Raw genomic sequence first — 23,735 nt, 5'->3', positions numbered from 1 at the left:
GCTATGGCACCTTCATTCCCTTAGAAGAGATTCTCAGATCATTTGCTTTCTTCCTTCATCATCACAGTGCTCCTGCAGTACAGAGTATACTGCATGAGCTATAAAAAGATGTAACTGACTGGACGGGCTAGAGCATCCTACTGAATGGTATTATTTGTGCTGCTCTACTATCTGATAGTATTGCCAGGAGTTTCCCCAGAATTGATGGAGCTATTAATGTCAATAACGTGTTTTACCAAAATATGTGGTGTATTTTTCGGAAAGACAAGGTGGAATGATTGTGCTGAAGTAGGTTATGATGAGGAAGTGCTGTTGTTGCATTCTTTAGAAAGAAAGAAGCCCGGTTCCTCTCTTGGGTACAGGCACAATGATATTACAATCTATCCACTTTATTCTTTTTCTATCTTTTTTATTGTATTTATTTGTATATGTAACAGGGACAAGGATGCCTGTTCCAGAGTACAATAGCAACATTTTAGCACAGACAATAGAAATCTTTATCCTCATCCTCTGTCCTTGGTTGACAGCTTATCCCTTAATGCCCATTTTCTTTCATAATACTCAATATTATGCACTCAATGCATTTATGGGCAGAAGTACAGAGGCAGATCATCACCCTTGTTTTGTTAATTATAAGCTTAGCCAGAGTCCTCATTTAGGATTCTGTTGGCCTGAGGGTAGAAGCTCTTCCTAAGCCTTTCATTGCTGGCCTGGTGTATCCACTACCTTCTTAACAACCTCAACAGGAATAGAAGGATTTTACTCAGGGTTTTTGGATATTTAGGGATTCTCCTAGCCTTATTCTTGCAGTACCTGGTGGAAATATTGAGGCAGGGCACCGCATATTGTATGTTCAGCCGAACAAACCACTCTTTGCAGGGCTATGCAGGCCTGTCATGTGCCGTTTCCTCAGGTGTCTCTCAGATATTTTATGAACGTACAATTCATAGGAAATAAATGTACTTATCCATTTCACAGCTGCTTAAACTTAAATTATTTAGACATTACCTGGCTGGGCTGTGTGTGAAAACACAAATTGCCATATAAGTTGGACTGAATATTAAATGGACTTCACCCTGATAGCTCCCTATTACAAAGCCTAAATATCTGATTGAGCCCATATGTGAGAATTCACAGTGAGTAAATATGAGGCTGACACAAATCTGGAAGAAAAACAAAAATTTGGAGGGTGGAAGGGTAATTTACACAAAAATCAAATGAAAATGTCCAACTGGAGGGGTGACGAGGGGAACTTCTGTCCGTAAGGACCAATGCTTATATTGTCAGACAAATTCAAGGAACAGCTAGAGACTCTTGTTGATGCCCAAATTATGAACCGACTGCGTGACCGAGGTGCAATCCACGTCATGTTCTGCCTCCTTTACTCTCTTTTTCCAGATACCAGTGGGAATGTGTCTGAGACGGACAATACTGATAACTGTCGTGTGCTATATGTGAGCAAGGGCACTGGAGTCATCGGACAATGTCCAGAGTTCATTTAAAAAAATTGCTTTGGAGAGATCCTTCCAAACTTTAAAATATTGAACATGAGAACTTTCCTGTTTCCAACCTGAAGTTGACATTCCTGATTAAATCAAGATGTTTAGTTAGTAACAGGTGTTAGTAATACAGTTAACAATGGCTTTGTTCCATTTATTTACCCTATAAGTTAGGAGCAATACCCTGGAGCTGACCCATTTAAATGGAATGCATCCAATAAGTAATTAAATGCACATGTGATTTTCTTGCTATAACATGTCAAAATGCTGTAAAAATAATTTGTCATTATAATGATGTCTCTGCATTTGTCTGTAATAAGATATGTTGTTGATTATATTATTAGATTTTAGAGAACTATTTGTGTTTGATTGTTGGTTCATGTATGGAAAATGAAAGCTTTTAAGTTTATTTATGCTAAATGTGTATTGACTCATCATGATGCTGTGTCCTCAGGCTTGTGGATGACCGCTGTGTCGTACAACCTGACACGGGTGACCTCAACAACCCACCCAAGAAATTTAGAGGTAAGGCCTAAAAGTCACTCGCTTCTCACTTAATGATATCTTCATGTCCGTGGTACAAGTCAGGATTTTCAGTAGTTTAAATGGACTATTTTAAACATTTTAAAAAGTTTTTTCTAGTCAGACAACTTAGTTGTATGGATGTCCTCTTACCTTTTCTTAGCTGACAGTTTCGGCTGTACTCCAGCCTTCCTCAGAGCTGCTGTTTTCTTCCGGGTATTACGTATTTTATGAAAACAGCTGACCGGGCCGGGAAACTTTATTTTGAAGTTCCCCGACCCGGTTGTGTCCGATCCTCGCCCTGGTGCCGCTGGCAGAGAATGGTGTCCCAGGTGTGTGGGAGCAAGTTTGCCCCATTGTCCCGGTTCCAACTTGAAAATGGATAAAGAAAACATTAGGAATACAATCGATCTATTTTAAACATTATTTTCCTGATGTCACTGTATGTCACTTATTGTTTTATTGACTTTTTATTGTAGTTTAGAAGTAAGAAATGCAAGTCTGGAGCATTTGATATCCTAAAATTCAAGTGAAAATAGGATGAGGAGAGTAAATCAAGTGTAAAAGTGATGAAGAAAGAAATGATGAAGAAAATATTTAACATAACTGAAGTGTCTGCTATAGGAATAGCAGACACTTCAGTTATGGCCATTGCTGCTCAATGGAACAAAGACACTTTTGAAAAACCTATTTAAAATATCAGTGATGTTCTTGTTAGATGATGATAAGATGTAATAAAATAAGTGAACAGTCCTACAGCAAGCCTGTAGTGCATCAGTATAATAACATAATTCCAATAAAGGAGATGTAGCGCTACATAGGATAGGTACTAGCTTGTGCCAGTCTTTTCAGTATGCTCTTGTGTGTCTTGTGTTTTGTTTTGTTTACTTTACTGATTTTAGACCACACATTTGTGCTGTGAGCTTCCCCTTCCACTAAAAGGGGCTTTACTGCAAAATAATCACTTTCAAATGCATGCTTCCAACCAGATACGACGCAAATAACTATTACCATCTCAACATGGTTTCAGTTTCAAAAAAGTGGCTGGTAGCCATGATCAGGTTAGCAATGACAATGAGCGCTGTTGCTGCGCTTACTCGGAAAAAAGTGCCGAAGAATTTGGCACACAATTACATGACTAACAGATATCTGTTTTACACAAATCGTATAATATACATAAACTTGTTTCTTCTGACCCCATGGTCAGTCAGCAGAGAAATGGATGATCATCTGACCAGCTGACAACAGGTGTAGCTAATGTAGTAGCCACTAAGTGTATCAAATTGGCTGCCACTTCATAGCAAATACATTTCTAGATGTTCTGGCAGGTTTTTGAATGAGGTCTTTAGTGAGTTAGTTAAGTGAAATGACACAACTGCCGATGCACTTTCCAGATCAGATGTCCGTGAGTGAGCGGATAATGCACACAAAGACTTACTGACTGTGGAGTAATGTTTTGTCTAAGATCCGTTTAGATGCATGGTTACATCTGAACACGGTTGGATATCATAGTATGTAACATTTGTTTTCACAGGTTGTTAGGGCCTGTATAGCGTTTTTTTACTTGACAAAGTTAGTGGGCTCATTTTGGTCACAATCTGAATTAAATCTGTGAATCAGAATTATGTTGTATGAAGCCATTCATGACTGAAAATGCAGAACATAGTAAAAGTATGTGCCTATTTGGCTTAAGAAGGCCAAAAAAAGAGAATGACTTGGAAGAAAAGTCCTTCTTGAGAACCTGCTCTAAATGTAGGTTAAATTTCCATTTGCTTCCTCTTGGCCCCCCCTTGTGAAATTACTGTGATAAAATGATCAAATAAACAGAATGGAAAATCTGAAATACTGTACAGTTAAGCCCTTTTACGGCCTATGATAAACAGTTTCCCAAGCAAAGGGCAGACAGATTGAATTTGTCTTGTCTAGCAGGACTCTGTTCTTTTGACCAAGCATGAGTAATAGCCTTGCATCTACCACATGTAGTGCTTTTGTTGTAGTTTCAGGCAGAAATACAGGCAGAGTTAAGTATCAGGTCCATGACGGCAACCTGTCATTACATCTTAACATCTAATAACAGGCTCTAACCTGACACTGTGAGCCTTTGCACGGATTAGCTCGCATCTGTGTCTAAAAATACAATACGTTTTGGTTTCTGTGAAGACCAGGTGCAGATCTATTGTTCATTTGAAGGGTTTCAGATTCCCAAAGAGGTAAAACTCGAGTATATTTCAAGAAAGAAATAAACAATTTTTCAGGCAAAAATGTTTTTCTTCTTCTGTCCAATTTTGTGATCCATTGCAGGGTCCCAACTCACAGAGATGAGATCACTGTCCTAATGTGTGTAGTTGCAGATCAGCCACTGACTTTGTCAGTCTAACATTTATACAATATGTGCTGGATGATAACTGTTACACATCCCATGGACACTGCCTTAGCATACAGGTGCAGGGGAGGATAGCAGTACTGACTTTAGAATAATGGAATACAATAAAACCTTTGTGAAAATGTTTTAACTGATGATGAGACTGTAGCAGCGAAGTGCTGAACTCAGAGGTAATTGTTTAGGCTGTATTTTGTATTTTTGTTGTGTTTTTATTGGTTTGCAGCACATTTTGAGGGATTTATAATATGTTTCAATATGTTGTGGTCCAGTATAACACCACCTTAAAGAACAGCCTCAACACTTATCACATATTTAACTGTACTGTATTGCATTATACCGCACAGCTGTTTCTGTTTTTCTGGTTGCTTGATGTATATCTGGAAATGGTGATCTGTCTGAGGCAGTTGATTGGTCTATTGTTACCTGTTTCCCTGTTCATATAATTTTGAGTTTCCAGTTAGTATGTACCTGCTGTTGGTTCACAGCAGGTACAGAGCATGGCTGTTCATTGGAAGTGGGATTGTTACACATGGATTTTCCCAGAACTGAGGCCATACTAACATGGCTGCTAGACCAAAAGACGACCTTGGTGTTTCATCAGCACAGTGTGGCCTGCTGGAGCCTGATCAATGCATGACCACTAGAGGTGTAAACAACATTAACAGAAGCATTTCTTTGTTCAGTCAAATTGATGATCTCCTTTACTTTCCGCATAAAACATTAACCATGAAGTGGCCTTTTTTAAAAGTGTGGCAGTGGGGGGTAGAGGAAATGAACAAAAACATAGTCTCTCTACTTTTTTCAAGTAACTGAGTCACCATTGCACACTCCACTCCAAAGGTGGTTCACATAAGGTTTTGTGCAAGTGCAGTGTAATTTTCCAATTGTGGAAGGCATCCGTTAGAAACTGCCACTAAAAGTTGTTACGGACAAGAGTGGATTGTTCTTAATGGGGTGTTTTTTGTGTTTAATGCACAAACAGTAAATATGACATCCTGGTCTTAATGTCTATTATTAATATTAAGACAAATTGAATACATTTTTTGTATTTCCCGGAAACACCTTTTGTTTTACTATATCACCTTTGTCATGTCAACATGTAGGAAGCAGTCTCCTTATTAAAAAATGATTTGACTGAGGTTCCAGATGTGTTGCTAATAAATATATAATTAAATTCAATTCAATTTTATTTACAGTACCAAATCATAACAAAAGTTATCTCAGGACACTTACTCAGGACAAACTAGGTATAGCCCTGTAGAGTACAGTGGCAACGAAAACCTTCCCTATAACAGGCAGGAACGTCAGACAGACCCAGCTCTGTGGAGGACGGACATCTGTCTTGACCGGTTGGGGAGGAAGAAAAGGAGAGAGAAAGAAAGAAAAGACGGACAGATGGACAGAGAGAGACAAAGACAGACACACTTCCAGTAACTATAATATTAACTATAGTAATGTGAATATGACTTATATGTTATGGCAGTTAATACAGCAGAATAGTAGAAACAAGCACAGCTAAGGTTATAAATTATAATAGTAGCAGGAAGTATATATATATATATATATATTATATTATATTATGTATATGTTATATACAGCATAACATATATATTCTCCACCATGATAGAGGCACTAAAGGTACAGATGCAAGTTATTACTCTCTCTGCCTTTAGCTGTACTGATTATGTGCATTCAGAGGCCTTCTGTACCAGGAAGATTTTTATAAATAGGATGAACAGCAGATCGTTAGTTATGTTGAATGGATTCACACAAGTCACCTTAAGATGCAAAGAAACAACTTCACTTTCACTTCATGTCTGTTTCTAACTGAGCTATTCAAATCATATTCAAAGTTTTGGTTTCACACTATGAAACAGCAGTAACAGCAGAGTCACCTCTGCTGTTACAAACTAAATGTGCTGTTTTCACCTTTTTGAAGGCAGAAACATGGTCCAGGCAAGTACCCAGACCCAAATGACAAAGCCTAACCCAGCTGGCACAAATGCTCATCCCCGGTGAAGATACTCAGCATGCGCTTTCACTCGCCTCACCCAACTAAAATACTGACATGTTTAGCTCAAGCTTCTTCAAAGCATCTGTGTTTATATACATGCGTGAACAAAGTTTCAGCCCTTCATCAAAAGCAAAAGTAGAACTTATCTCATAACACCAGATAATTAAAATGCATGGAGCCACATGGAGTACTGTTTCTATTACTGTTGTTTGTATTGATTATTATGGAAAAACTAATTTATTTAAAACCAGGATTTACACATGACATATCATGGCATATATCAAAATGTACACTTATTGCAAATTATAGATCATGTATGAGTTAAATCAGTATTCAAAGGATTTATAGGTAATGTGAGAAAATGTATGACCCTAACGCAGATCGCAGTCTCATCTTTCTTATTAAAGCCAGTGTTAAACAGAAGCTAAGTGTACCAGGACTAAATCCTAACCTTGTTAAGTATTTATTCACACATCTAAGTAAGAATGTCTGTATCACAGGGAGCTGTAGCACAGCATTTTACACCTTACTTCTGACCTGAGTGGTTGATGAAATGTACTCAAATATAGGTTAATTGCATGTCGATTGCTTTGTTAGAAATTAGTCCCTTTTTATGTCTACACATGAAGCTTTGAGAGATCAAGTGAGACTACATCCTGGATACCTGTGCACTTCTCTTTGCTCAATATTGCCAAAGCTCATGTTGTCAGAAATGATCCATTCATCCAGAAATCGTAAATGTTATAGAATGACTGCATGACGCTCCCTGCTACTACTATAACTATTAGTCATATATACTGTCACTAGTCTTATAAACTATACATTTGTAGCCATAAAAACACCATCAGTGGTATGTCTCGCTGTACTGTAGCTGCAATTGCCGCTACTCATCATTGATCTGTTTGCCATAATTATTATCATTTTCATATTCTATCACCTTAGATGTGCTTGTTTCTACTATTCTGTTGTATTAACTGCCGTATCATATGAGTCATATTCACATTACTATAGATATTATTATAGTCACTGTTACTCTTTGGTTGCCTGCATCTCTGGAAGTGTGTCTGTTTGTCTCTCTCTCTGTCCATCTGTCCGTCTTTTCTCTCTTTCTCTCTCCTTTTCTTCCTCTCTCCGGTGCAGACAGACGTCCTTCCTCCATAGAGCTGGGTCTGTCTGACGTTCCTGCTGTTATAGGGAAGGTGTTCGTTGCCACTGTACTCTACGGGGGAATTGTTGGGTCTATGTAAATCATAAATAAGTCATAGAGTGTGGTCTTTACCTACTCTGTAAAGTGTCCTGAGATAACTTTTGTTATGATTTGGCACTATAAATAAAATTGAATTGAATTGAATTATATGATGCATCTTGTTTTGTACTGTTCAGCAAGAGTACGGTCTTTGAGTGTAAGGCTAGTTTTATGAAAAAGGATGGGAACTTTAAGTTATTTATTTGATCAATACCCAAATAAGCATTAAGTGCTTGTAAAATATAAGATAGGGACTCATGCTCTGCTGAAGGCCACAGGAGTTTGTTTTTTTTATAGTAATCACAATTTTTCAATGCTGTGTTGTATTAGGTTGGTGGCAGAAACCTTTCATGTGGAGTCATCATTTTAGGACACACTGATAAACAGGACCCAGGAAATAACAATAAATCTGTTTCATGCACATTGCTGGTAGTGACTGACTGATGTCATCCGCTTCATATAAACAAACAGACAGTTTGGAAAATACAGAGCATATACAGTATTTGTGGGAAAATGGATTAGGGGGCAGGAATGTTTTGAGAATAATCTAAAAATGTGAAAGCCCTGTTGAAATTGGTTGTAACTGATGTGAATCTGAGATGACCACTGTCTTTGTGCACTGTGAAGGAGCTAACTAGAGACTTCACTTCCATTTATGTGCCCTGCCAATGTGCCTATTGACTCACTGTTATTGCTTACTGACTCAAGTGCAATGGGCCATTATTAATACTATCAGATCGACCTGTGTTTTCCTGTTATGATATAAGTCATAGTGACAACGGTTACACTTCAGGTGTCTTCAAAATGTTAAGCCCTCAGCAGGGCAGGGGGGCCTTGAGCGTAAGATTTAGAAACTGTGGCTATGTCTGTAACCCTGTTTTAACCCAAAACTAACCCTAAGCCTTCACTGACAGTTGTAGAGTCACAAAACTGTAATTATAATGTGACACAATATGTTGTGGGATTGTAAGCAGAAATTAATTCATATAACATGGACCACGATCTTTTCCCTTCATGATGGAAAAGGACACTATATTAGGGCATATAATTGCAATATCGAAATCGCAGGAGGCGCAATATTTGTTAAAGGCAAAGTATGTGTGAAAATAAGATTCCTTATTAAGTATTGAGGGGCTGCAGAGATGACCCCGCCATAAGTCATATTTAAAATACTTTGCCCTTGTATGGTATTCGGGTCAAATTGACCCATTTTCACTTTATGTGTCTTAAAAAATCCAAACATGTTATAGGTAAATTTGACCCGAGGGATACCAGGGGGTCCCAAAAGTAAAGACAATACAAGGGTTAAGGAAAAATCGCAAGATATAGGTAAAAGCTAATTTCCAACCCGAGTCCCCAGGCAGGTGAACAACAACAGCCATTACATATGTCCCAGTTTCTTTTTTTCCTCCATGACCTCAATTGCTCAACCCTGGCAGACAGATGTTCTCCCAGTGCCCCATTTTCTTGATTGGGCCTTGGCTTCCTCTCTTCCTGTCCGCCACCCCATGGCCCATGATGGCTATCCTGTAGAGACTCTTGTATTGGCTGAATTTCGGATGAAGGCATCCACTGTGGCTATTTTTATCCTGGTTGTAGCTCGCCAGGTCCCCTGTACCAGTTAACATATTGCTATACAGTGTATGTGTATGAAGACATTGACGACTAATTAATGAAACATTTTTAACATATCCTGTGTGACATTATGTAGTACTAAAACATTTTTCTTCCAGTTTAAACATGGGAGGCAAAGCTACACAATGAAGACAAATTAGTATATTTCAGTCTTTCTGGCAGATGCTGTTGATTTAAAAATGTATAATACTGTTGGGCAACTGAGCAAGTAAACCAGGAAGACAGAGTTTCTACTGTTGTGACATTTTGGCAGGAAATTTGAGCCGACTGTGGGTGGGATGTCTGAAGACATCAATAGTGCATATCAGGGGGCCCAGTAGCTGTCCCAGTTAATCCACAAAGTTGTTGTTGGTGTCCGTCAAAGATGTTTCCATCTCCAATATTCTATTATCTGTTCATTTATTTGGTATCAAATGTATTTTAACTTTTTTAATGTGTCATTGATTAGAACAGATATTTGCACATGAATAAATAATATGGAATAAATTATTTGACCCTTGTGCCGATTGACTAGATAAAAGAAAGATAAATTAGTTTCAGCATTAATTGCCCCCCCACTGCCCTTCATGGCCAGAAGCTTTGATGCCCATACCCCCAGATCTGCCCCATTTCTTGACTTGTTTTCACATCATAGGTATGAATACAACAACATATTTCACAATGTTTTGGCCAGAAGGAAGCACAAAAGGTGCTAAAAGTGTTTATCCTCAGAGGAGCATGGATGTGCTCAGTAAATTGTGATGCAGTATCTACACTATATTTTCATATTTGCAGTGAACAAGTGGACATTTTTACCCAGTAGTTAAGGATTACATGGAAACATGGGTTGTCACTCTGGTTATCCATAGCTAATCATAGTCATAGCAAAGTGGCAAGGCTGTTTTCCTAATAATGTTACCAGTGGACCAATTTACCAAAAATGTTGTTGCCTTTGAGTTGACTTTAGATTGAGGTCAGGCAGTCTGGTATGTTTTGAGAAAAACTAAGGTGTTTGACTCTTTACTTTTCTCTTTTTGTCTCCTTTCCCTAGACTGCCTTTTCAAACTGTGTCCTATGAACAGATACTCAGCACAGAAACAGTTCTGGAAAGCTGCAAAACCTGGAGGCAACAGCACCACTGACACAGTCCTCCTCACCAAACTCCATGTAAGTGACCTCTTCACCTTAGTTTATCTGCTCTTTGACATTTCTCATGGTAAAAATAATAGATAAGTGTATTAGTGGCTACATCCTTGTATTTATGTGAACTGTGTTTATAATCATGCTTTCTAGAAGTCATATTAAACACCGTGTGGGTCCTTGAGCATCTGTGTTCCCTGCTCTGTGTTTTAGCATGCTGCTGACCTAGAGAAGAAGCAAAATGAGTCTGAAAACCGCAAGCTGCTGGGATCAGTCATCCAGTATGGAAATGTCATCCAGGTGTGTTCAGTAACAAATGAGATCAGTTGCTTTGCTTAATATATCTGCAGTTACATTTAGCACTATATATGAGACGGTGTGCTTGATACTATTGACTATGATTCTGTTTTAATCAGAAGAGTTTTAAATAATTGCTACAGCATGGAAATTTTCAGTTGTATTGTCTTATCTTGCTTTGCTCGTTGCCCAGGAATGGTTTGCACACAGGTATGAGATCACCTGAAACCATGAATGGTCATGCATTCCTGCTCTGTGACTAACATGAGATAGATAGGACAGGATGGCCTAGTGTAGGGCTGTTCTTCTGGTAATGGTTAGCACTAATTGCTTCCTGGTTTGCAATTGTTAATCATTTTGAACAACTATCTAATATAGAGAGGTTCCCCTGGCATTTAGCATCAAAGCCTCATAGGGTCAACTCACTGCTTCTACTACCATATATCACATTGTAGGATTATGTTGGGCATTTAGTTAAGTTGGCTGTGGGCCCCAATATTATGCAGAGCTTCCTGTCTAGTTGGTTATAGATTATTTTTGACAAGTCTGGGAACAGAGATCATGAGAAGCATTTAAAGATAAGATATTTCAAGTACTTGATTTTTTTAAAGATTTAATAAAGATCTCAAAGAGTTCTGGAGATGCATATTTTCAGTGAAGTAGTCCCTTGGCTACAGTTGTGCCAGACTGACATATTTCCATCGTTGCTCCATCCTCTGATTGTCTGCAGCATGCCATTTATAGTAGCTATGTGTCTTTCAACCATGTTTTTTGCTCTGCCAACAGTTGCTGCACTTGAAAAGCAATAAATACTTGACAGTGAACAAGCGCCTACCTGCACTGCTGGAGAAGAATGCCATGAGAGTGACTTTGGACTCAGCGGGAAATGAGGGATCGTGGTTCTACATCCAGCCCTTCTACAAGCTGCGATCCCTGGGAGACAGTGTGGGTAGAGCGGGTTTGGGATTCAAGTTAATTATGATCAGTGGGGGAAATTAAATGATCTATTTTAAGACATTTTTACAGGGTTTGAAAACTGAGGTCACATGTAACTTGTTTTATGAGACAGAAAATAGATAATTTGGAGGGGTATTATTTTAAGGATATAGGATATAGACATACCACACACCACGTGGACATAACCTTTGTTGCACATGCTGCAGTTTCTGGATAGAGAGAGTCAAGATGGCTAATTTGCTAATTAATGCCGTTGGGATCCATCCTAACTATACCAGAAAGGAAAGGCAATGTACAGGGGCTAGGTGCTAACTCCAGAGTTGAGGCCAATGTCTTGGTCAGGGTCAATGCCGAGAGAGGTTACATGCTATGTAATAATTTTTGAAAAAAACATGGGCACTTTTTCTTGGATGGAGTAATTACACATAACCATTGGTTGTTATTGCCTTACATGTACTATAATTAATCAGGTCAATGGGATGAAACGTGAAAAGTGTTGCGTTTAGAACCTTCTCTTACATCAATAGATAGTAGAAATATTTTTTTCAGTTGCGTGGCAGCACAGTTTGTATCTCTTTTATAAAGTATGCATTAAAGTGTGTTAGTTCGGTGATGTGAGCAAACACAAAGAAGTTACCTGTGATTAGACCAAAACTTTTTTTGTGGTTACTGAGTGATGCTCAGGGTCAGAGTTACACCTTAATGGTTCTCTGTCTGATCCGGTCCTCTCTAACACAATATGGTCAACAACTCCTCCTAGTGCTTATCTGGAGGCTTGCATGATCTGATGTAACCAGGCCTCCCATAGCTGTGTGTTATGTTCTCCTTGTGAAGAAAGGGATAGAAGAATGATTGCTAAGGTCTTGGGACATGACATACTTTTGGTTTGGAATTTAAATGTTCTCAATCCCCCCCCCAGAGCCGCAGTTTATCATTTTATTTCAAAATTTTCTTTTGCTCTTCACCATATGAGTCTGTATTTAAAGATATTTTAATTTAAAATGACACTTATATTCCAGGTAGTATTGCACTATGGTATCATGTCTTGGTTCAGAGTATCAGTAACAGATTCCATTTTTTTTTATGTATCTAAACTAAAATTGCATTTGAATGCAGTATGTTCTGTGTATTTATATTTCTCTTGCAGGTGGTGATTGGAGATAAAGTGGTCCTTAACCCTGTGAATGCGGGTCAGCCTCTACATGCCAGTAGCCACCAGCTAGTTGACAACCCAGGATGCAATGAGGTACTTAACTTACAGGGCTGTACAGTAGATAAAACACAAGATGGACACACTTGCTTCGTTAAAGTGGTAAATGAACTTAGGTTTAAAAGACTGTATTATAAACAAAATGTACATTTATCTGGTTTGTTTGCACACTTCTCTGCTTCTCAGGTTAATTCTGTAAATTGCAACACAAGTTGGAAAGTTGTTCTGTTCATGAAATGGAGTGACAACAAGGAAACAATACTCAAAGGGGTAGGTACTATCATCAATTCTTTTATATGTTTTATTTTGAAAGCAATCATCTGCAAGAGAATAAAATAGCAATAAATATTGATTATTTATTGAATAAATAATTATAGACACATGTAAAACGTTACTTTCTATCCATTGTACATTGACCATGTATGTGTGTGTGTCTTTGATTGTGAACGTGTGTGTGTATGTGATGGCAGGGTGATGTAGCCCGGTTGTTCCACGCAGAGCAGGAGAAATTCCTCACATGTGACGACCACAGGAAGAACCAGTATGTTTTTCTGCGAACAACGGGACGGCAGTCTGCCACTTCTGCTACTAGCAGCAAAGCATTGTGGGAAGTGGAGGTTAGTACAACATGTTCTCCAGATAAAAGCTAATTCACTCAGCGGTGTTGGTCTGTCATTGTCCTTTTATTAACTACATTACTAAATGCCTTGATTTAAAAGAGCAAGAGATGGCATAGAGTTGCTTAAGTGCAATTGAAACTAAACAAATAATGCAGCCATGTAGCAAATTAACATACTATACACAGACTCATATATGCCTTATTTTCCGTGTATTTTGCCATTGCCAGGTGGTTCACCATGACCCATGTAGGGGAGGTGCAGGCTACTGGAACAGCCTGTTCAGGTTTAAACACTTGGCCACAGGGTGTTATTTGGCTGCTGAGATGGGTGAGGTGTGTGTCAATTTCTTAACGTTTTTATCTCACACTGTGAAAATTCTGCACCCTTATGTATCTGACATAGTAGCATTAAGTCCAGTTTTAATCATCAGAGTGCTCTGATATGGTTGGTCTAGAGCCATGTTGTGTAGATGTACAGTATGCTGAGGAGGATTTCTGACATGCAAGTGTTTTTCCCAGGTGAATGCAGACTTTGAGGAGGAGAGTGCTGAGCAGCGGTCCTCGGTAAGACTTGATCTCTTCTCCTCTGAGTGCTTAGCAACGTCATGCTGGTTGCCCCACTTCTATTGATCTAATCAGTTGAATTGTGTGCTGGATCTTTGCTTTCTACTCTAGGCGGTGGACTTTACACCCTTTAATTTCCAGGTACTGTCATATAATATTTACTAGGCTGAAGCAACCTAGCACAAAAATCAGTCTCATGTCTACACATGCGTCATACTGTCTTTGCAGCTTTGTTGTGGAATTTCTCTCTGCACCCTAAATCAACACTAACTTTTTCATCTACTGTAGGTTGTGTGTGCTTTCATTTTAGTAGCAGTAGATCACCACAGGGTGTCACCATATCATCTCAGCTGGTGTGTGTTTCACTGAAAATCACCGTAAGGTGTCAGTGTTGTACAAACTGTACTGAGTCTAACAAGGTTGTACCTGTAGTTCTCTACAACAGGCCCAAATAAGGCCCAGCAGTCCGTAGTGATGAAGTATATCTCACTGGTTTGTCAGTCTGAGACTCAGTCTAGACTGAGACCTAATCTTTGAAGTTTCAGTTTCAGTGGTGTCAAATAGGTTTAAGTGAAAACATGCATAAATTGACCTCATCTTGCTTGAGAGTTGAACGCATGGCTTTATCTATTTTATGAACTTCACTGCAGTTTGTAGCCAATTATTTGTTCATTCTCTCACTGCATGTTTTCTTATTCTAGCTGGATGCAGATAATGAAGCTTTACGAGGTCGTCTGCGGGCTCCACAGGAGAAAATCATGTATACTTTGGTGCCAGTTCCAGATGGCATGGACATCTCCTCCATTTTTGAGCTGGACCCTACCACTTTGAGAGGCGGGGACTCCATGGTTCCAAGGTATAGTGTAAAGTAAACCTACACACCAAACATCCAGTACTTGGGTGGCCTAGATTCATTTAAAAGTCACATAACATATATCACAGAGGTGGTACATGACTTACACCACTGAAATTAAGAATTGCAACATGTTATTTCCAGGGTCTAGAAGAGTTCAATCAATATTTGCAAACATGAGCTACTCTCTCTTAAAGCCAGAAACCAGGGAAGTAATAACTTGTGATATCATCAAGTATAAAGTCTGGAGCGGCTCCATAGACAATGAATGGGAGACAGATTCATTTTTGTTTTCTTTTTTATACCCAAATGAGCTTAATTCTATTGTAATGTTGTCCGTTGTGAAACAGAAAATGTCCGTATGTAATCAAAACATTCCCCTGGGTGTTCTCAGTGTATCTATGACATATTTCACAATTCAGTCACTTGACATGACAAATTTAAGTTTTAGCACTCTAGTTTTTGGATTTGGGATAGAGTTGTTAATGTTTACCAATATTTTTGGACTGTTTTGAATGTTTTAATTTTTACAATGGGGGTAGTTCTTATTTTGAGGACATCTTAGGGTAAAAGCGTGATATTTTCTCCTCTATCTACAACTACAGAATAAAATAAATGTTGGTTTATTATCTAGAACTTCTCAAGAATTCTGCACCAATGTACAAACATGCCCAAGGCAGCTAAGAAATGATACCAAATATCAGACACAATGTTAGAGAACCGCTTAAGGTGAAGCATGTTTTTGCCCTTTAGTGGAAAAAAATACATCAGGGATCTTGGAAAATATGGGGGGGGGACAGTTGAAATGACAAACATCTCAACACCACATCAAAACAGAAAGACCACAGTGATGTCAAGACTACTACAAATCAAAATGCCAGTAGCAAACATTTGACTCAAGTGTAGAGTTGAAGGGGAATTTGGAACATTACTAGGAAGGCGGTTTCTTAGATGATTTGTTTGTTTGGTTTTGCAACTATGGACAATGGCACTTTTTGTCATGTCATGCCACTAAAGTAGAAATTCTACAGGCACGTGTGCGTCTGTGTGTGTATTTTGTGAATGACAATGTACTGTGCTGGTCACCTCAAGTTGGTATGATACTAGCCAAAGAGGGCAAATAAAGTCCCCACAATGGCATGTTACAGGAACCACTGTACTCTGCCTGAGAGTAGGCCTGGATAGTGGGCACAAGAGTGGAAAAAAAACTACATTTAAAAATGTCTTGTCACTTACGTGTCTGAGCTAAAACCACAAACAAAAAAAGATGTGTTAACACTGCGTAAGTCTTTACACACAAACCCATCATCTGGCAGATAAATGTTTCATCATAAATCTGCTCTCTACTCTACTTATTTTAAAATGAGTCATACTTAATTATATATTTGATGTAGCAAGATATTTAACAATGGTAAAAACTCAATTTTTTACTTATGTATGAAAATAGTGTGATATTTGATTTACTTGTGGATTAACGCAGGCTCTTTGTCATGATGTGTTGGCAGACCTGTATACTTGGATTTTAAGGATGACTGTACATTTGTATTGAGCCTCTGTTTTTCTCCTTTATTCTTGTTGACAGTATTGTGTGAGAGAGTACGTATGGTTTTCAAACTGTACACTGTCCCTCTCACTGCACATCAGATAAAAACAGAGGCTCTCCACCTCATGTTAAAGCCTCCATTGTCTCACATAGTCAGGTGCGTGCCTGCATGCTGCAGGCTACTTCTGCTAGCTCCTCCCATTCCTACCTGAAATAACCTTGTCTCTCAAACCTTAGCCAGGGGACTAATTAATCCCTTGGAGAACCGGTCCACACTGGTACGCCTGTTAGCTACAGTAGGCGTTTATGTAATGCCTGTCAAGGATATGGCTACTGTGTGCTGTCTGTCCTGAAGGCCTAACAAGCTACGCACACACCTACTTTTACACACGTGCAACGAGTATGAAAGGCATAGTTGGCTCAGACTTTATTAGGTGTGAAGGTTTATTGGTTAATGGAGGAGAGATGATACTGTACAGGTCTACTGGCTAAACTGTAATGCCACACACTTTACTGGGGAAGCCATTGTAAGCAATCTATTTCCTATCATGAAGGTTTGTTAACATATATTGCTTCCATTTTATTTCTGAGTAACAAGGGTATAAACTGATATACAAATACAGCCTGCACCAGCTTGCCACTTTATTAAGTGCAACTGTCTGATGCAATGTGCAATAAATCCTGTCTTTGTCATCATAATGTTCTGTTTTTATTGGCACTGTTTCAGAGAGGTGTTGATTTATGATCAACCTGAGACCTCAGAAAAGGGTGGTGGAGTGTTGGATTGTGTCTCTACCATGAATGCAAATGAGAGATTCACTATGTTCTAGTAACTGTAAAAAATACAGTGAATCAAGTCTGTTACTACTAGTAGGCTTACCAGATGTACCAGATGTGTTTAATTGATCCGGACAAAACTATTATCTCACTGATTTGAACAAAGCAGCATTGTTGACAGGGGTCAATTTTTGTTTGGGGGAATGCTGGCTTTATAAGTTAGGACACAGTAGACATACATACACCAAACAGTAAGGGACAGAAAGATAGGTATTTCATGCAACGTTTACAGTATATCCTCATCAATCTTTGCAAAGTACACATACTACCACAACTACTACAATTACTACCATTACTATCGTTTACTAGTACGAGCTCAAGTTTTCTTCCTCTCTTACCTCTAGTTAAAATACATGAATTAGTTCTAAGTAGGGTGCTTCAAAATGTCACATTTCTTGGAAATTGGGCCTGTGAGATTGTGTGCTCAATTTATATTTTGGTTTTGGGTATCTCTAGAGGAAAGGTTATGGTGTTTCTAAAATGAAAAGGGTTCATCTGGAGCATGTATGTGCTCTGTAAATGTATTGTATCTTATGCACATTGCCCTTCAGAAAATCCAATATCAACCCTACAATGAATCTATCCTTCGTTATGACCCTTTCAAACGTCCTTAAATCTGTTTTATGGTTAGTTCTGCACAATCACAGGTTTAAATGGTCCTCAAACAATGCTCTGATAACTAAAAATAGTGTGAAACTAAAGAAAAACCTCATGTTCTTCACTAAAGGATAATGCTGATTCTTGGCCATCATGGTCAATGCATGTCCAATAGTGGAAAGTTAAAAAGAGTCCAAAGCAGGTGCAAACCCAAAAGGACACTTTTATAGTACTAGTCACTATTGATAGCATTCAGGTTGTTGCAGAGATTAAACATTTAACTTCTCCATAACTGGTTAGATTTTCGAAGCACTGTGACACCTTGTCCTATACAGCTTAATTATTATTTTTTATGATTTCACTTTTAGGAGCTCCTATGTGAGGCTAAGACACTTGTGCACCAACACCTGGGTCCACAGCACCAACAACCCCATTGATAAAGAGGAGGAGAAACCTGTTATGTTACGGGTGAGTAGGTCAAGAAGAACAACACTGCTGAGGTTTTCTAAATAGATATACTTAATACATTTTCCTTTTTCCAGATTGGAACATCGGCAGTAAAAGAAGACAAAGAAGCTTTTGCAATTGTACCAGTGCCACCAGCAGAAGTACGTGATTTAGACTTTGCCAATGATGCAAGTAAAGTGTTGGCGTCCATCGCTGGCAAGCTTGAAAAGGGCACCATTACACAAAATGAAAGAAGGTAAGTGGGGGAAAATCTGAACTGTGGACTTATATACTATGTTATTATATTTTTTGTATATAGTGTTACTATGTATATATTTGTAATTATCTAATGGAAGGACACATGGATGTCACTGAAGTAGCTGCTGAATTTCTCAAAGAAATTCTTCATTTTAAAGAGGACTGTAATGTTTCACTGTTTGTTTGACGTACACTTACACATGTACACTCTTCAGGTTCGTCACCAAGCTCCTGGAGGATCTAGTTTTCTTTGTGGTAGACATCCCCAACAGCGGGCAGGATGTTTTGGAGATCATGGTTAACAAACCCAACAGAGAAAGACAGAAACTGATGAGAGAGCAGAATATCCTGAAGCAGGTTGGTTTTAAACCCCAGAGACTATAACTTCACTGATTTTAAGGTTTATGATTAACTTTTGGGTATTAAAAATCTCCATTCCCATTTCAGATTTTCAAACTTCTCCAAGCCCCTTTCACAGACAGTGGTGATGGCCCCATGCTGCGACTTGAGGAGCTTGGAGACCAGCGTCACGCTCCGTTTAGACATATTTGCAGGCTTTGCTACAGAGTGTTACGCCATTCCCAGCAGGATTATAGGAAGAACCAGGTAGGTGGACACAACAACCCCACTCTGTTCCCTCATTAATTTTCTTTGCAGTAATCATCCCACCAGGTTCGCATCCCGGCCTAGGCCTTTCTGTGTGGAGTTTGCATGTTCTCCCCGTGTCTGCGTGGGTTTCCTCCGGGTTCTCTGGTTTCCTCCCACAATCCAAAGACATGCACGTGTTAGGTTAATTGTTGACTCTACAAAGTTGCCCTTAGGTGTGAATGGTTGTCTGTCTCTGTTTGTCTCTATGTGTCCTGTGATAGACTGGCGTCCTGTCCAGGGTGTACACCTCCTCACGCCCGATGTCAGCTGGGATCGGCTCCAGCCCCCCCGCGACCCCGACCCCGGGATAAGCGGTTGAAGATGAATGAATGAATGAATGTAATCATCCCATATTTTCTTGTCTTCACAGGAATACATAGCCAAACAATTCCGCTTCATGCAGAAGCAGATAGGATATGATGTGCTGGCAGAAGACACAATAACAGCTCTGCTTCACAACAACCGGAAGCTGCTGGAGAAACACATCACTGCTGCAGAGATAGACACATTTGTGACTCTAGTGAGGAAGAACCGGGAGCCGAGGTGAGACAGGAATCTGGTATCATGAACTGGCACTGAGGAAGTGTCCGTGGCCAGTTGTTTGTATAACAGCTCCAGAGGAATGTAAATCTATGTAAATGTATTAAAATGTGTGCGCAGAGGAGTATGAGTGGAACTGCTTGTGCATGACTTTTGCACTGCAAGTAATTAGTTTGACAGTTATAATGTGCGCTTATTTTGTGTTTAAATCCTGTCAAATGCTCTTATTACTATGAACATCAGGCTGATCCAAAAGTTTGGACAAAGCACAGCTTAACACTTTAGTACTTAAAGAATGAGAGCAAAAAACAATGGAAGGCAATATAATTTCCCATACTTCCTGATTAATATTGCAAGTCTCTTAACATTACCTTGAAAAATAAATGAAAAATAAATGTATTCTAATCTGTACCCAGGTTTTTGGACTACCTCTCTGATCTCTGTGTGTCCATGCACAAGTCCATCCCTGTGACACAGGAGCTCATCTGCAACGCAGTACTGGACCCTTCCAATGCAGACATCCTCATTGAAACCAAGTTGGTTTAGCATTTCATTATTCAATTTTTTTTCGGAACTGAAATCAACTTTTTGAAATAACATGTATGCTGTTCCCCAGATTAGTGCTGTCAAGGTTTGAGATTGAGATAACGACGAATGGAGAGAGTCCAGTGGAGGCTGAGGATGAAGAAGAGGTCTGGCTGTTTTGGAAAGACAATTGTAAGGAGATCCGGAGTAAGAGTGTCCGGGAGTTGGCTCAGGATGCAAAGGAGGGCCAGAAGGAGGACCATGAGGTGGTCAGTTACTACAGGTGGGGTTTCTTTGAGTGCACACATATGAAAGCATACAGTATACACTCTTGTAAAATCCTATTAGGCTGATTCAACATGAATCTGAAAGCAGTTAAGTCATATTATGGAGTAGAATAAAAAACAACTCCATGTCTGCTTCGAATAGGCACTCATAAACCAGGAAGTTAAAGTGTGAACTTGAAATATTGTTCATTTAAAATTTGCTATTGTATATCACCAAACCATGATATTTTGCATTTATGTTTTTGATATTTAACGAAGATTGACTATAACAATTATGTGTTTCCTCACAGATGCCAGCTGAACCTCTTTGCCCGCATGTGTCTTGACCGTCAGTACTTAGCAATCAACAAGATCTCTGGTCAGCTGGATGTGGACTTGATCCTGCGCTGTATGTCTGATGAGGACCTACCCTTTGACTTGCGGGCATCTTTTTGCCGCCTGATGCTGCACATGCATGTAGACCGTGACCCTCAGGAGCAGGTCACTCCTGTCAAATATGCCCGTCTTTGGTCTGAGATTCCCTCTAAGATTGCTATTGATGAGTGAGTTCATCTCATAATTGCATTTTATAGACTGCCATTCCAAATATCTCCCAGCATGTCTTAGATGTATTTCTCCTCCTCTAATCATCCAGCTATGATAACGATGGAACCACCAGAGATGAGATCAAAGAGCGGTTCTGCCTCACAATGGATTTTGTAGAAAACTACCTGAGAGAGGTGGTGTCACAGAACATTCCCTTCTCTGACAAGGAGAAAAACAAGCTTACCTTTGAGGTACTGTCTCTATGTGCATGGTGTTAACAGATGAGAAGACACATTGGTTTAATTATACATCATTGATTTGAATTTTTTTTGTCCACAGGTAGTGAACCTGGCAAGGAACCTCATATACTTTGGTTTCTACAACTTCAGTGACTTGCTTCGACTCACAAAGATCTTACTAAACATTTTAGACTGTGTCCATGTAAGCACAATTTACCCCATCAACAAGATGGAGAAGGGAGAGGAAAACAAAGGTAAACATCCACCTCCTTTGGACTTAACTCGCTTTCATCAGTGAATTTTTTTTTTTCTTTAGTATCTTAGATGTTGTATCACAAAGAGAGTTAACATTGCCATTAGTAATTGTAGTTATCGATTTCTTTCAAGGAGCAATTTATTCAGTTGAAAACAATTATATTTTTCATTTTCATAGTAATGTAGAGATTCAGTGTCTACAGTAGGTCACAACTAAAACTTTATAGATGTGTATTAAAGAACAGAACATTGATTGTGTTACATGTTATGTAAGCAAGTAAAATTATTTTTAAGATATTTCAAAAAGGGACATTTCTAAGCATAAATAGTAGTAATTTGTTCAAGTACATTTTATTGTTCATTATGTCTCATATCCAAACTGACATCATGTAAATAATCCACACAAATATTCATAATTTCTTTGGATGTGAATGCTATTTTTGCTGTTTTCTGCATGCACTGTAGCTGGCAGTAATGTGATGAAGTCCATTCATGGAGTGGGGGAGTTGATGACCCAGGTAGTGCTGCGAGGAGGCGGCCTGTTGCCCACCACACCAACTCATCATCAGCCAGAGGGAGATGGGGTTAAAACACAGATTGAACCAGAGAGAGAAGACATTATGGTCATGGACACAAAGCTCAAGGTCATAGAGATTCTCCAGGTGGGACATCAGAAAACTGGTTCTCCATTTTTCAGCAAACACTTTGTTTTTTATTTGTATTGTAACTTTTTGTCTTTTTTTTCAGTTCATTTTGAATGTACGGCTAGACTACAGGATCTCCTGTCTGCTTTGTATTTTCAAACGTGAGTTTGACGAGAACAACCCACAAGGCGACAACACTGCCAGTCTGAATGGAACCAATAACATCCCAGGTCAGATGCCAGGTAAGATGCCAGTTGATTTGATCTTTCTTTTACAGCAGACAAACTACAGGTGTATTTAATACCATAAATAACAAGTGGATATATCCATTTAGGTGAGCCAGTTCCAGGGTCCTGGTATTGTGCATGCTGGCTTACTGTCTTGGCAAACTGAGACATTTAATGAAACAGCCATTATTAATGAAACTAGTTTCACCTTTGCTTTAACTGCTATGTAAAGTGAATTTTATCTTTATTAAACATTTTGTCTGATTGTTTTTTTGAATAATTAGGAAATCTTGACTTTGAGAACATTGAAGAACAAGCAGAGGGGATTTTTGGAGGAAGGTAAGCTATGGCTTGCTAGTCTTTCCTGAGCTATTTTGAGATAAAATAAAGCAAGATAATGTTCATGTAAATTTTGGTCCCATGACTTTTTAGTGAGGAGAACACTCCACTGGACCTGGATGACCACGGTGGTCGTACATTCCTGAGGGTCCTGCTGCACCTAACCATGCATGATTACCCTCCTCTCGTGTCTGGAGCACTTCACCTGCTCTTCAGACATTTTAGCCAGAGGCAGGAGGTCCTCATGGCCTTCAAACAAGTGCGTGTTATCACTTTTTAAATACTTAATTTTTTCTGACCATGCACATATCTGTGGTAGCAAATCTGATTTTTGAAAAATGTAAAGATTTCTGAGATCACGTTTGATTTGATGCAAATCGTGTTGACACTCATTGCCTAAATATAGGTCCAGCTGCTGGTGACCAGTCAGGATGTGGATAACTACAAGCAGATCAAGTCAGATCTGGACCAGCTGCGTTCTATTGTAGAGAAGTCAGAGCTGTGGGTTTATAAGAGGCAAGGAGAAGATGGGATGGACGGAGATGGACCTTCAGAGTCTGACAACAAAAAGAAGGTACAGTGTACGAGATCATGAAAAAATTAAACATTTGTTGAACAGACGAAGATGGAGAGATAATTAACAGCCTATTATGCCTCAATATAGATTGTATTAGAGCAATGCTATAAAACTTAATGACTTCTTCTCTTAACTGCTTGTTTAATAGGGAGACTCACCTGGTTCAGACAAGAAGAAGACGGAAAGCACCAGCAGTTACAACTACAGAGTTGTAAAAGAGGTATGCTTATTCGTATAATGATTTCAAATTTTCATGTTTGGGATTTGTTGCCTGTAATTAAAATGTGTGTGTCTGTGTCTCTGTGTGTGTGTGTGTGTGTGTGTGTGCG

General features: G+C 39.0%; 1 protein-coding gene across 1 annotated transcript in view; it reads left to right on the top strand.

Moving 5' to 3' along the window:
• Positions 1-23,735, top strand: part of itpr1b (inositol 1,4,5-trisphosphate receptor, type 1b) — an 83,271-nt gene that overhangs the window by 4,114 nt on the left and 55,422 nt on the right. The window contains exons 3-27 of the mRNA XM_083938360.1: positions 1,954-2,024; positions 10,330-10,445; positions 10,632-10,718; positions 11,502-11,660; positions 12,820-12,918; positions 13,069-13,152; positions 13,353-13,499; positions 13,730-13,834; positions 14,767-14,921; positions 18,264-18,363; positions 18,438-18,598; positions 18,816-18,957; positions 19,048-19,206; positions 19,619-19,791; positions 20,205-20,324; positions 20,405-20,596; positions 20,891-21,142; positions 21,235-21,376; positions 21,465-21,658; positions 22,092-22,281; positions 22,367-22,505; positions 22,775-22,829; positions 22,923-23,088; positions 23,236-23,403; positions 23,555-23,626. Of these exons, the coding sequence (XP_083794486.1) occupies positions 1,954-2,024; positions 10,330-10,445; positions 10,632-10,718; positions 11,502-11,660; positions 12,820-12,918; positions 13,069-13,152; positions 13,353-13,499; positions 13,730-13,834; positions 14,767-14,921; positions 18,264-18,363; positions 18,438-18,598; positions 18,816-18,957; positions 19,048-19,206; positions 19,619-19,791; positions 20,205-20,324; positions 20,405-20,596; positions 20,891-21,142; positions 21,235-21,376; positions 21,465-21,658; positions 22,092-22,281; positions 22,367-22,505; positions 22,775-22,829; positions 22,923-23,088; positions 23,236-23,403; positions 23,555-23,626 (3,448 nt within the window). The remainder of the gene's footprint in view (positions 1-1,953; positions 2,025-10,329; positions 10,446-10,631; positions 10,719-11,501; positions 11,661-12,819; positions 12,919-13,068; positions 13,153-13,352; positions 13,500-13,729; positions 13,835-14,766; positions 14,922-18,263; positions 18,364-18,437; positions 18,599-18,815; positions 18,958-19,047; positions 19,207-19,618; positions 19,792-20,204; positions 20,325-20,404; positions 20,597-20,890; positions 21,143-21,234; positions 21,377-21,464; positions 21,659-22,091; positions 22,282-22,366; positions 22,506-22,774; positions 22,830-22,922; positions 23,089-23,235; positions 23,404-23,554; positions 23,627-23,735) is intronic.

Source organism: Echiichthys vipera, assembly GCF_963691815.1.
Source record: "Echiichthys vipera genome assembly, chromosome: X".
Classification (NCBI taxonomy): domain Eukaryota; kingdom Metazoa; phylum Chordata; class Actinopteri; order Perciformes; family Trachinidae; genus Echiichthys; species Echiichthys vipera.
The sequence above is the reverse complement of the archived record's forward strand: the minus strand, read 5'-3'. Positions and strand labels throughout refer to the sequence as shown.